Source organism: Dipodomys ordii, unplaced genomic scaffold (genome assembly GCF_000151885.1).
Source record: "Dipodomys ordii isolate 6190 unplaced genomic scaffold, Dord_2.0 Scaffold127, whole genome shotgun sequence".
Taxonomy (NCBI): domain Eukaryota; kingdom Metazoa; phylum Chordata; class Mammalia; order Rodentia; family Heteromyidae; genus Dipodomys; species Dipodomys ordii.
Genome location: NW_012267343.1, coordinates 5713250 through 5727353, shown reverse-complemented (window position 1 = coordinate 5727353; position 14104 = coordinate 5713250). Strand labels below are relative to the sequence as shown.

The 14104-nt window shown below is 44.4% G+C and overlaps 1 protein-coding gene across 1 annotated transcript in view; it reads left to right on the top strand.

Annotated features, from left to right (window-relative positions):
- The window catches only part of Pappa (pregnancy-associated plasma protein A, pappalysin 1), a 230050-nt gene that overhangs the window by 189826 nt on the left and 26120 nt on the right, over positions 1 to 14104 (top strand). Inside the window, exons 17-18 of the mRNA XM_013030108.1 lie at positions 6881 to 7091; positions 7699 to 7870. Of these exons, the coding sequence (XP_012885562.1) occupies positions 6881 to 7091; positions 7699 to 7870 (383 nt within the window). The remainder of the gene's footprint in view (positions 1 to 6880; positions 7092 to 7698; positions 7871 to 14104) is intronic.

Here is a 14104-nt window from a genome sequence, read left to right as displayed (position 1 = left end):
CTCCTCCTCCTCCTCCTCTTCTTCTTCTTCTTCTTCTTCTTCTTCTTCTTCTTTTTGCTGGCTGCACAGGGCCTAGGTGCCATCCCTGAACTTCCAGGTTTTCCTGGTAGGTCATTGGAAATAAGAGTCTCACAGATTTTCCTGCCTAGGTTGGCTTTGAATTGTGATCCTCAGATCTCAGCCTCCTGAGTAGCCAGGAATACAGGCATGAGGCAGCAGCGCCTAGCTTTGTGACCTTCCTTTGAGACACAATATAAGCCAAAAGAACACAGAAAACGAAAAACAATGAAGTATAAGATACTCCTCTTGGCTCTGTCCCAGACCAACTCTCTGGTCTTAGGTGAACAATTTCACACCTACTAGCCTCCATATACTCATTTAGAAAATAGGCTTTCTAGGGCTTGCGATAGGATACATACAGAGTGCCCGAGTTAGAGAACAGTCTTAACATATATTCATTTTCTCCAAAAGGCATCTCACAAAGACTTGAGCAGTGGCTGATCTTCCCAGCACCTGACTTTTTTACTGTGAAGAATCTTTGGTGTTGGAACTAGGGAGGCCAGTTTTGTCTTCCATGTTCCTCCCAGTTCCCAGGACCATTCATTAGCTGTCATCCCAAAGAACCATAATCCCACTTGCTTCTGTATCCTAAATGTCCTAATTTCTCCTACATATGCTTCAATGCCAACCTCTGCTCAGGATTTATGTACAATATCCTAAAATAACTTTCGCCTCGGTTCTTCATCAAATGAACCTAGGCAGAATCTCCAAAAAATCACGATGTGGGAAAAGCCCCCTCAGATTCAGAAAAGACAGCCTCAGGATCAAACCCATAAATGTTTAATTAGATGGCTAAAAATATTACTTACATCACCTCATTAACCCCGACTCAACTCAACCATGTTGGGTACATTTAATATTTACTAAGGGGTACAATTTCTAAGACAAGCATGCTTCTGTCCTAAATCATTGTGAAAGGTCTTCTTTCTACTTCTAGCTCTGGTGGTTGCCCTTTTCTATATGAGCATTGAAAACTCAGTCTGCTCATGCATTTCCACAAGACATAGAGGACTGCGAAGTATTTTCTGGTTTCTTAGGCTGCACTGACAGTGGGTGAGGGCTGGGTGGATGTGGAGAGTTTCCACATCTGCTGGTGCCCAGCATTTCACCCTTTCCCTTGCTATGGTGACATGGATTTTCCATTTTTCTTTTTCTGTCTGTACATCTATCTGCACAGATGTGTCCAACATTCTAGACTCTTTTCTTAGGAAGGGCTCTCCATCAACTATCTAAAATACAATGACTGCTTCTCCTTCCTTTGTGTCTAACATTTGGATAGTAAGTGGGCCAGACATGCTAGCAAGGAAGTTTGGACACTAATTTGGACACATGGGGAGTTTGGACAGGGAAAGGAGGGAGGGTAGTGAAATTCTACTCTAACCAGTTCCAGGCTACTCTATGGGTCTATGTTTCTGGCTCCATGACTTTTCTTTCTTTGAACACCAGCTCTTTGGCTAAGTAGAAGCTCCACTGTGGGCTGATCACTAGGAGCCAGGTATCCTTGGGCAGATCCACATCTCAAGTTTGACCAAAAATTTGTTTAATTCTATCAACATCTTAGTTTTCTCACTTACAAAGTGATGTTAATGATGAATTGAGTTTTAAGATGCCTACCCCACTGTCTCATTTCCAGATAGCCCTCCATAGAATTCAGACATTTAAAAATAAACCCGGATACAGTAAGGTTACCAGCACAACCATGTTTATTTCAGCATTATTCACCATAGCCAAGGTATGGAATCAGCCCAGATGCCTCTCAATGGACACATGGATCAAGGAAAGGTGGTATACATATACAATGGAATTTTACTCATCCTTTAGAAAGGTTGATATTGTGCCCTTTGTAAGGAAATGGAAAAATTTGGAAAAAATTATGGTAAATGAAGTAAGTCAGGCCCAGAGAGAACCCATGTTTTCCCTTATATGTGGAAGCTAGATTTCACTTGCAAACTCATCAATAAATGTTTTATGGTATGCACATGTATACAAGTATATTAACAGAAATGCAGTAGATCCAAGGGAGATCTCAAATAGTGTAATTCCTTAGAAAGGCAAAACCAAAGATCAGCAAAATAAAACCCCAGGAAGGAGTGGGGTAGGGTGGGGTCAGGTCATGGGTGAAAGGGCTAGATGAATGAAGAGAAGAGGGGGGAGAATGCAGTCAAGAATCCAATGTATATCATACAAAATTAAGAAGAGTGAGGAAAGGGGAAAGATGGGGAGGGGAGAGGAGGGATGGGTGAGAATGTTGAAAGTGAGGGGCATTCATCAAGGTACATTGTACATTAACTGCTTTGTTAAATGGCAACCCCTTTGTGCAGCTACTAAACAATAATAAGAAAAAGGAAAAAAGTAATAATGAGCATCTGGACAATTAACATTCCATCTAATGCAGCCATGTTGGTTCTGTGGTAACATTTTACTGAATAAGCACCATACTTCCTGGAAATGCCAAGGACAATGCAAGATGTGCTCCACAGTTCCAGGATCCCAGAAGACTAGCAAGGCGCTTTGAGAATGAAAATTGGCAGAGGACTACATGCTTCTTTTGATTACTCTACTTCTGTTTCAGCTTCGTTCTGATTTCCTTCACCTCAAAATGCTAGCTGAAGTAGCTACGGGCTATTTTTGGGAAAAGGGGCCAGCCTAAAATGCTTTGTGCCCCCATTTCTTGCCTGACCTGGACCTCTCCTATTTATACCTCCTCTCCTTCAACTTCTGCAACTTATTAGTAGCTATTCTTTGCAGTGAAATGAACCACCTTGCAATCCCACCCTTACTAGCTTTAAGCTAGTACAGCTTCCTGAACTCTTGCTTGTCCTTATTCAAATGAGCTGAATTTTAATTTTCTTCAAATTATATTATGAAAAATATCCTTTCATATCCTGAAATCTTAGAGCTGGTTAAGAGCTCAGAAATTGCTTTTATCTATAGCCAGTCATGTTAAATGGATTGTTCCAGATCACAAGTAGATTCATGATACTTTATTCATTCAGTGAATGAAAAATTGAGGGACTGCTATGTGGTGGGCATCAGGCTAGAAGCTGGGAATAGAGATTGCACAAGGCACAGCCCTTCATCTTATCACCAAGGCATTGCCAACATCTTGTGGAAAAATGCTAAGAAAGCCAGACTGAAGGTCAGACATATTTCCTTTCTTGGGAAATGTTACTTTTAATATTTGCTATAACAATGTGTTGTTTTGATATTTGTACATGATGTGTAATGATCAAATCATGTTAGGTGACATATTTATCACTTTAGATATCATTTCTTTGTGCTGAGAACACTCAAAATCTTTTCTACGTATTTGAGAAATACTCAGTACAGTATTGTGGATCATGGCTAACCTACTTCTCTATAAAATACCTGAACTTACCTTAAAAGCATTCCCAGAAACTAGAGCTTCTAGGTAATATTTTAGTGGAACAATAAAAAAGTACCAGTCTTCTGATATGAGAAGTTTACGCTTGTTTTCCTGTTCACTAGAGACGGAAATTTACTTAGCTACATTTAAAGAAGGTTGGGGATCATTCATTTTCCTGACCTTAAGATGTGCAAGGATCCAACATCCAATACCAGCACTCTTACCCTGGAGTTGCTAGGAACTCCAGGCTCAAATTTGTTTTTGCTTTGTGACCTGAGTCACAAAGCGTAGGGGGATAAGGAGAGGAGATAGTATTACCACTGATGGCCAGTTGGAACTCAGTCACTCTTAAGAAGTCTGAAGGACAGTATGGAACATGACTGAGGATCAAAACTGTACCTGACATTTGAACCCCCCATCTCCATCACTGACTGAATGCCAATTTCAGGAACACTGGTACTTTAGTTTGCAAACCTGGCATGTATATCCAAAAACCACAAGAAGATTCCTCAGTGAAGCATGCATCCTTCAGAGCATGCAGACCAAGACCAAGGGCAAGAGGAATAGGTACAGACTACATCCAGCATACCGTACTTTCTTCAAAGTTACTTGTTTGATGTGGTGGTACCACAGCAGGAGACTAGAAACTGATTCTGTATGTTCATTGTCTGCATTACATGAGATACTTTCCCTCCCGTGGGGTTGGGGTACATCTCCATGGTCCTGAATCATCAGTTCCTGCTTAGCCTTGTTCATCCTTTGATCTTGCTAACTCCTGTTTACTGTCTCTCCGAATGTGCATTTGTAGTTTGCATTTTCTCTCTTAGTTAGCATTCTGGTGGAATTTTTTAAAATATGTATTTTTTATTGTAAAGGTACTGTACAGAGGGGTTACAATTACATGAGTAAGGTAATGAGTCCATTTCCTATCAAGCATTGTTATCCCCCTTCCTTTGGTTTTCCCCTACCTTCCCTTCCCCCCCTTATCCCCCCCCCACAACTCCTTCCCCACCCCCACCCGCACCAAATTGTAAAGTTCATTTTCAACCTAGTGTTTTGTATATGTCATTGTTACAATGGGTCAGTGGAGTTTTTTTTTTGTTTTGGTTGTAGTAGTCATTATTTTGTTTGTTTCATTTTTGTCTTTCTGTGCTTATGTTGAGGCTTTACGTTATTGTTTGGTTTTACCACTCACAACTAGTATTCTACCACTTGAGCCACACCTCCAGTCTAGCATTTTGCTGATTAATTGGGGATGCAAGCTTTTGGTGTTTTCTGCCCAAGCTGGCTTTGAACCACAGTTCTCAGATCTCAGTCTCCTAAAGGCATGGATGAATCTACCAATGCCTCACTCATGTTCTGTCAATTTTATCTTACTACAGAAGAGCTGTAATGTGCCTGCTTCCCTGACACAGAAACTGACATCCTGATAAGAATCCTAAAACTTTCTCCATATTTATCCCCCCTGATCAAGACCCCTTCCCACTAAGCTCGAGGTATATACCCTAATGTCCCAAGCTCTGACACGCACAAAAGAAATGTGGACTATCTGGTGTTCTGGAAACCTCTTTGCTTCTTGGGAAGCCAAATGAATCACCCTTCCATATCATTTATTTCTGTTATGTGACATGAAAATAGCCATAGCTGGCAGTAACATAGTGTATCCCTGTGGGATTTGGAAATACTAAATCTAACCAGGTCAATCACGCAAACAAGGAAGGAAAGAGTAGACAATGGATAAGGGTGGAGAGATGGAAGAGCAGACATAAAACTATAAAACCTTCTCTCTCTTGACTTTTTTCTCCTGTTTTATTTGTACTTGTCACTTTACAGAACACTAAATGATTTACTTGTTTTATAATTATGTTGTTCTCTCTTCCAGTAGATTATAAACTTCAAGAGAGCAGGTTTATTTTTAATTTGTTTTGTTCACTATTTGTTCCCCAAGCAACAACAATAAGAACAATAACCACAAAATAGTACTCAATAATCACTAAATAAATGCTTTTTAAATGAATGAAGGATCTCCACAACTCATGTAATCCTTCCAGACCTGCTCCTGAAAGTATAAAGGCAAGAGGAAGGGATTAGTTAATAAGCAAATGAGGACATTGGTGACACTTTTTTCCTTCTTTCGAAGCAGGGTTTCTGTATGGAGCTCAAGCTGACCTTAAACTTTCAATCCTTCCATCTCAGCCTCCCAAGTACTGGGGTTACAGATGGGCACTCCCATGCCTGGCTTTGACACCACTGTGTGCACCTTTTTCATAAGTTACATGTATATGTTCCATCTTCTCAACATTGAAGGCAGAGCAGTTGCTTTCCTTTCTATAGATTGGATAGTTGAGTTTGGACTATTCCTCAGTGTAAAATAGGGCTCTACTAAACATCTACATCCAGCTTCCCACTGAACATAAACCATTTCTGTCATTAGACAAATTTGGTTTTGAACCTGGCTTTTCTTGTCTTTTGCTATGGCCAAGAACTGGTTCAAGTCACCTCCTCTGAGATCCCCTTTCCAGATGAGAATTGTCTTGCTAAGTACACTTTTATGGAAAGAATAAATGAACTTGACTATCAGAAACAGTTTGCACAGTCACTGTTTAATAAATGTCAGTTTCCTCCCCCATCACTCCACCCCATCCACCTTTAAATCCCAGAGCTTTCCACATGCGTCCAGCCTTGGTGATCAACCCGATTCAGTAATAAACATAGAGGAGAGTTCCGTGGAGAGGCAGCAGTTCCAGGGCCTCCCATGGTCATGGGGAGTTTGGGGCAGGCTGTGCCTTGATAATATATGAGCTAGTGGTGAAAAAGCATCACTCCTGGGTTTTACTTTGATTTGCAGCCTTCCCTATCAGGCGTACATCCCAGTGGCCATCAGCACTCTGTCAGAGTTGGCACGGGCAGCCGGAAATGCTGCTGCCTCTGTAACTTTGGCAGAGTTTCGCTGAGAGCTGGGACCTGGAACAGAAAATCAAACCTCTTGATATGAGGCATGATATTGCCTCTTCCAGGCAAAAGAGGGGGAGGAAGAGAATACAGAGGCCTAAGCTTATGGGGGGGTGAGGAAAGGGAGAAAATGGGTGGACAGCAGTGGCAATTTAAGGTCACACAGCACTCTGTTATGTGAGCCTGGAGTAGATTCTGATAAAAGTGTATGCTGGTAAGTATCCAGAAAGCAAGTTCATTGTTCCTGGGCAAGGGTGCACACCTAGAAGGCAGGGGAGTGGATGGGAGGATGGTGAGGGAAAATGGATAGCATGAGAGCTTCAGAATCAGAAGTCAGAAGACATGGATTTCAGTTCACTTAAACAGGGGGGTAATTCACTCCCTTGCGTTCAGTCTCTTATGGCCATTCTCATGAGCTCCCTAGGAGTTCTGATTGAAAGCAGAATGGGATGGGATTCCACTGGGGAGTCAGGTTGGCTAAAAATCCAGTGTGCTTTCCAGGCAATAACAGCTTCCTGACCTGTATGGAAGATGGACTGTGGTCCTTCCCTGAGGCCCTGTGTGAGCTCATGTGCCTCGCACCACCTCCGATCCCCAACGCAGATCTCCAGACGCCTAGGTGTCATGAGAACAAACACAAGGTGGGCTCCTTCTGCAAGTACAAGTGTAAACCTGGATACCACGTGCCCGGCCCCTCCCGGAAGTCAAAGAAGTAAGTGGAGCTGGGAGCATACTCATGGGCTCTGGGATGGAGCAGAGGAAGACCTCTTCAAGAGGAAACTTTCTGCGGTTTAGTGCTAAAGGCAAGACCCATTGTGCCTCTCGTTCTGTTCTGCGCCAAGCCCACAGAAGGTTAGTTGTGGATCAAAGTGAGCTTGGCTGCAGATCAGCTGCGCACTCTCATGCAAGTGACGTCACTTTCCTGACCTTCACCAACATGAAGAAGACAATCAAAGTTATCGCCTAAAGTTGTGGTGAACCAGTGCCTTGAACATAGATGTTCGGCGTGATTGTTGATGTGATTGCTCATGTCACATGAGCACCCTCAGAGGGAAAAGAGAGGATGAAGGGGGTAGGGCTTGAGTGTTGTCTCACCCCATATGTAACTGAGAGGAAGTCCCACATCCCCATCTGCTTCTGCTGATCGAATTGCATGAGCGACTTTTCCTTATTTTGACATGTATTCCCTCGCTCAAAAGAATATGTAGAGAATCCTGGGTAAGAAAGAGAATTTGAGGCCATTTGGTAGTGTTTGGGGATGGGCATGGGCTTCGCTGTTTAATCTTTGAGACATCTTTTGCTCTATCTCTTTCTTGAAGACGGGCTTTCAAGACTCAGTGTACCCAAGATGGCAGCTGGCAGGAGGGAGCTTGTGTTCCAGTTACATGTGACCCACCTCCACCCAAATTCCACGGGCTCTACCAGTGTACTAATGGCTTCCAGTTCAACAGTGAGTGTAGGATCAAGTGTGAAGACAGCAGCAGCTCCCAGGTAAGCCCCGTGGGACCTGGGAACAACTAGAGGCCACACCTCCCATCTCCTCCCTTCTGCTTGCCCAAGACCAAGCTGGACCTTAATGACTGCTCTCTCCAGAATTTGGTCTGCACAGACCCAGGTTGTAAAATAACAATGCTATCACTGCATAAGTGGGGAAAAAAACCCTGGGTTCTAAATATAGTATAGTGGTGCACAGCTGTAATCTCAGCACATGGGAAGCTGAGGTGAAAGGCTCTGACATTTAATACCAGCATGGGCTACATTGTGCGATACTGTCTCCCCCTCTCCTACCCCTAAAATAATCAAGAAAGAAAGAAATTGGGCTCCATCTACAGTCTCTCCAAGTTTTGTTTTTTCTCCCTGTAATAACATGTTTTGTTTGTTCAGAGACCCTTAGCTTTGAACGTATTTGAACACTGAAATCCATCAGCTATGTATGGCATAGTTAGTCAAGGAAATCCTAGCATAGGAAATGGATAGCTTCAATTGCTCTGATAAGAGTGAGTGGAATGTTTGCTACTTTGCAGCCATGGTCAGAGTCCACATTGGCTTTGAAGTAGATAAAGGAGGCCCTGTCAGGTTAGAAGAGCTGATTTGGGAATGTGGTAAAAGAAAGGGAGCACCCCTGGAGCTTGCAGGGCTTGAATTTTATCACAAGCCACAGGTGACTGAGAAACAGCCCAGCACTCCTGCCTGCCTATGCTGAAGGAGCTCTGTGAGGGAATTTCCCCACATTCCTACACCCAGCCTGTCTGTAGACATTCACGCAGTAGGGGGGAAAAAGACCCAAAGAAGCCCTAAGTCTACCAAAAACTCCATCTTCTTAGAACCTACCACGTAAAACCAATAACCCAAGTCCTGGGGCTTACAGGGGTGCCAGGCATTTGCCATCTGAGGCTGGAGTAGAATCTCTGGGCCCTAGTGATAGTTTGGTCTTCAATGAGCTTTCCCATCTTCATTATTTATTATGCCTCCAGGTACCACGGCTAAACCCTTGCCCTCAACTCCTCTTTCTCCAATCTAAATCATACCATTCTCCAAAACATATTCTAAAGGTGCTCCTTCTGATCTCTCTGTCACCACACCCCAGCCCAGGGAGGTACCCATCATCTTTGTCTTGAGCTACCACGCAGCCTCTTGATCATTTCCCTTCTAGTAGTATTAGTTCTTGTGCTATACACTCTTCATGCACAACAGCCTTCCATTTCCCCTAGGACAAAACTCCAGATCCTACCTACAGCATTCTGCTTCTCCCCTTCTGTCCAGTAAAGCCAACTTGACCTGTCTGTTTCTTTCCTTCCAATCTGAGAAGCCTTCCCATCATCTCTTCCCCATCATCTCTTCCCCATCATCCCTTTCACTGCTTGGCTAGCACCCCACCAAAGGATCAGCCCAATACTATCCACAATCACATTGTCAGTGTGTTGACAATCCATTCCTCATCCTCACACTAGCCTGGGAAGTCCTTCACTGTCTCCAATCATCCCGTACCTTCAGTACTTCATACAGTGGTAGGCACCTAGTAAGTCCTCCTCTAGGGTCTCAGGAAGTGCCTAGTGTTAAGAGAACCAGAAAGGGCGGAAATGCACAATAAAGTCCATCTCCTCACTTTCCGGAGGAGAAAACCAAGACTCAGGGATGTTGTTCCCTCCCTGGGGTGAACACAGCTGGCATCAGCAGAGTCAGAATTAGAGCCCAGGTGACTCCAGCTGTCACCCGGTGCAAACCTCCACAGTGCACACTGGCAGGTGTCTGTGTACATTCACGGTGGCTGGTGTGCACCCCTGGGAGACATTGCCATCCTTGAGTGGTAGGGAAGGAGCTTCGGGGCCAGATAGGTGAAGGTCTGGATCACCACCAAGGCCTCTCACAGGCTTATCGACTCCCCTCTTGCTCCCTTACATAAAACTGTTGCTAACAGTTACCCAGACTGCTCAGCCAAATAACATTCTGGCTGTGGTCATGTTATCAAACTGAAACCCAGTCTGCCCCGGAGCCTGCCAAGTAACTTCCACAGCCAGTTTGTATTTAAAGGAGAGGAAAATGTAAATTTATCAGATGACTCGGCCGGGCGGGCGAGCAGGCGGTGCTGTTTGGCAGCTGGTAGAGAGAGAGTAGAGGCTAGACTGGAAGAAGCAGGGTATGGCTTGCTAGCTCAAAGAAGCAGAGAGCACGTGCCAAATGGGCTCCTAACACAATTGACGTTTCTAGTTTGTACCGAAAATGAATTTCCTCTACCCTCAGACCAGAGGCCTGAGAGCCAAAGCTAGTATTCACCTCAGATCCCCTCTGGCTGCCTATAAACAGCAGAAACTTACAGCCTGAACATCTTAAATCCAGCAACAGCCTGCATAGAGCAGGAAGTCTATGCTTTCCAAACAAGTTCCCAGATCTTGGCAGGAAAGGATGGGGCTGATTGTAGGGGAGATTCACAAACTTCTCCCCCACCATTCCCCTGCCGCAAAAACCAAATGAGTTTTCTTTTTAAAGCACTTTACTTCATTCATTCTGTGGGAGCCAATATAATACTGGGTCTGGAGCCTGAGTTGGAATGCTGACTTTACTACTCTCTACCTGGGGGGCAGGGCATGTTACTTACCTTTTTAACGTAATGACCCTGTGTGTGAAATGGGGTAGGGGAAAAATAATGCCACGTGTCTTATAGTTTATTGGTAAAGATTCACAGCCTATACAACCAGACATGGCATCCCTAGAGATGACATCAACAAACTAGATTTTTTTTTAAGGTCAGTCCAGTGGGCAAAATGGGTTTTTCTATGTAGAATACCAGAAGACATGAAAATAGAGGCAATGGATTGAAATTTGGCCCTCTGGATACTTCAGAAAGTTGGAGAACTAAGAACAGGCACTTATCTGGTATAAAGCTAGAGTGTAGTTGGAGAGACTATTATAAGCTGTAGTGAAACCTGGACACCTGCTCAAATAAACCTGTAGAATACATCTCCTCCCTGGGTCATCTAGACCAACCCCATCCAGGATAACTTCCTGATAGAAAGTCCCACACGTGGGTGTCTGTACTATACCTGCAGTCACATGTTGCTGTGAGTGACAGAGCCACTAAATATTCAATTGTACTTGTCCAAATTTAAATATAAGCACCATACTTAGCATCGTATGCTACTTATCTCCAGCATCGATAGTATTCCTGTCTCTCTAAACCAAAGTAGAGCCCCTAACTAATAATGGCTTTCTTTCTTTTAGGGTTTATTTGGGGAGGGGTGGGGGATGAGGAGTTTGTCAAACTAGTATTACAAACTCTTTTAATTTGAAAACTGATAACAAATTCATGAAAAAGAAAGGATATCTTCATCTTATAGATGTGAAAGAAAGCCAGGAGGCTAGATTCCTACCCATGTTGCTGAGTTAGTGGATAGTATTCTGACTCCACAGCCTACTCTTCCCCCTTGTCCCTAAACATCTCCAGAGTAGCCTGATGGCAAAGGGCGGAGATTTTTGTGTCCAGGTGTCTAGAGAGAAATGCTCATTGCCTTAAGACCTAACATAGTTCAGAGTGAGGTGACAGGGGATCACTGTAGAAGCTTTGCAGGTAACAGGGCAGTAGCCAGCTTTGCAATGGAGACAGGTTATGCAGAAGAGCTATACCACAGGAGGGGCTGGAGAGGACCGGGGCTTTCTGGACTACATCTGTAGTACACCTCATGCATTTCAACAACTCAGCAGGAGCAGAGAAAAGAAGGATGAGAGAATCAGCATACCAGATCCTTGCAGGGATGGGTCGTAGAGGGCAGCCAAAAGAACCTGTGTGCTACCTGGAGTGAGGAGCTAGGCCTTGCCATTATGGGCTCTGCCCTGATGCATCATAGCTCCCATGGGGTGGCAGGGGCAGTATCTTATTTTAGAATTGTTAAATATGTACACAAACATCCAGGGATGCCCAGAGGATGTCAGAAAAATTGCAGAGCCACACACTAATAGAGCCCAGCAGGACCTCAGACCACCCCCACTGCAACCCACTTACTTATTTTATAGATGAACCACTGAAACCCAGAAAGGAGATTCATACAAGTTACCAGCAGAGCCAAGATTCCTTTCCGTGCCTTTGCTACTCATTCTCCCTCCTGAGGCTGTCTTATCCTTACACCTTCCTTTGAGAAAGCAGATTGCACTTGAGAGTGTTGGTGGGGAACAGTTGATCGAGGCAGATGATTGACAGCATCTACATCTCAGTGAGCCACTCCTACTTTCCAGTCACTAGGCAAAGCACTCATATGAATGGCTGCATTTAAGCCCCCTGGCATCCACTTAGCTTAGTTCTGAAGTTCCCTGGAGACAGAGACATTATGACCTCAGCTAATCACAGCACAGTATGGTGGGGGTAGGAGAGTAGGCTTTACATATTTCCTTCCACTGACCACTTAGTCCTCATGGCAACTCTTTGAGATAAGAGTGTCCATACCTATGTAGCAGTCAAGGAAATGGGAGTGTAGAGAAGTTGAGGAACTTCCCCCAGGTTCACACAGCTGGGAAAGCTGAAGAGCTGGCATTTGAGCTGGGCTGTTTAAGTCCAAGCTCTTAACCCTTACATAGCATGGGTCTAAAACTCATTTGTTTCATTTCTTTACGGAGTCTCAGTTTTTAACTCTGTAACAAGGACATGATTTACCTTTTACTTGGTTGTTAAAATGGTTTTTTGAACACTGGGTATATAGTGTTTGATAATAAAACTTGTTAAGTGCCTTAGGCTTTCTGTGGCCCTTTTTGGTTAAAATGGTAGGGAAGTTTTAAAAAGAAAGTTCAGATACAGAGGCACAGAGAGGGGTTCAGTCCTCTGACAGGAAATTTGACTTCAGCATGCAGAATTTAGTTCCCTGATAATGCCTACAGAAGAGGTCCTGGGCCTCTCAGATTGTGTGCTAAACAATGTGTGCTCAAGCAAGATCCAACAAAGGCAAGCATCCCCTCTGCCTCATGAGGTTGGCAGGTGCTGAGGGTGCCAGGATCGAATCTCAAAGGAGGAGCTGAGTATCTGGAAGCCCAGAGCATAGCACTGGCAAAGGGGTGTGGATGGGCAAGCAAGGGCAGTGCCCAGCAGAGAAGAGGCCAAGAAGCAGAGTATCAATGTCACAGTAGGTTTCATTGTAGAAGCCCTGGAGAGCTGGCCTGTGATCGTGTTTTGTTTAAAAGGCTTGGGATGTCTTAGCAGAAACATGCCATACTTTCTAAAAGTTGGATTGTTGCAGCATGAAGTGCTAGATGAGCCAAACGAGGGAGATGTGTGGTGGAGGGAGGTGGAGAGAGAGACAGAGACTGGAAACCTTATTCTCCTACCTTGTGTGGTGTGTCTTCCCCCCTTAGAGCTCCCCAAGCAGACTCCAGCTAGTTCTAATACATTCTCTGCTGCTAACTTAGCTCCTCAGCCAGCTCTGGCCCTTGGAGTGCTGAGGTCTGCAGCCCTTCAGCGGCTGGAGGCCAAATGCATCATAGGCCCAGGCCAAGGCTCCAGGAAATTGGGGTCAATTTCCTACTCCCTTGAGGGCCCAGCAGAATCATGGGGCCTGGAGCCTGGGGCTCCAAGAGGGAGAGTCTGGGTTCACACACACACACAAACACATAAAGCTGTATACGTTTGCCACTAGCCCACATCAAGACACAGAAAGTGACTTTGTGAGTTATCCCATAGCTGGGTGTTCAGTGTAGGTGACCTCCCCTGGCTAGCAGACAGTGTTTTCCCCCCTTCCTCCTGCAATGTCACCCTTCTCCTGCTGGCCTGGAAGAAACTGAGAGAGAGGCCCCCCTTCTCCTCCTCTCAATCCTGTCTTCTTGCAGCTGTTTTCTCAGTCAGGGCATTTCAGCCTGAATCAGCCTCTTACAGATTATATTCAATTCCTCCTCACCACGTATTTCCTCATTAATTTCTCCATTGATTTCCTCGACTGTACATTTTTTTATTTTCTTTAGAAAAAAAAATCATCAGAGCTGGGCACCCGTGGCTCACACCTATAATCCTAGCTTCTCAGGAGGCTGAGATCTGAGGATCACAGTTCAAGCCAGCCCAGGCAAGAAAGTCTGTGAGACTCTTTTCTCCAATTAACCACCAGAAAACCAGAAGTGGTGCTATGGCTCAAGTGGTAGAGCTCTAGCCTTGAGCTAAAGAGCTGAGGGACAGTGCCCAGGCCCAGAGTTCAAGACCCATGACCAACATACACACATAAAAATCACTCTCCACTTATTCTTACCATTTTTATT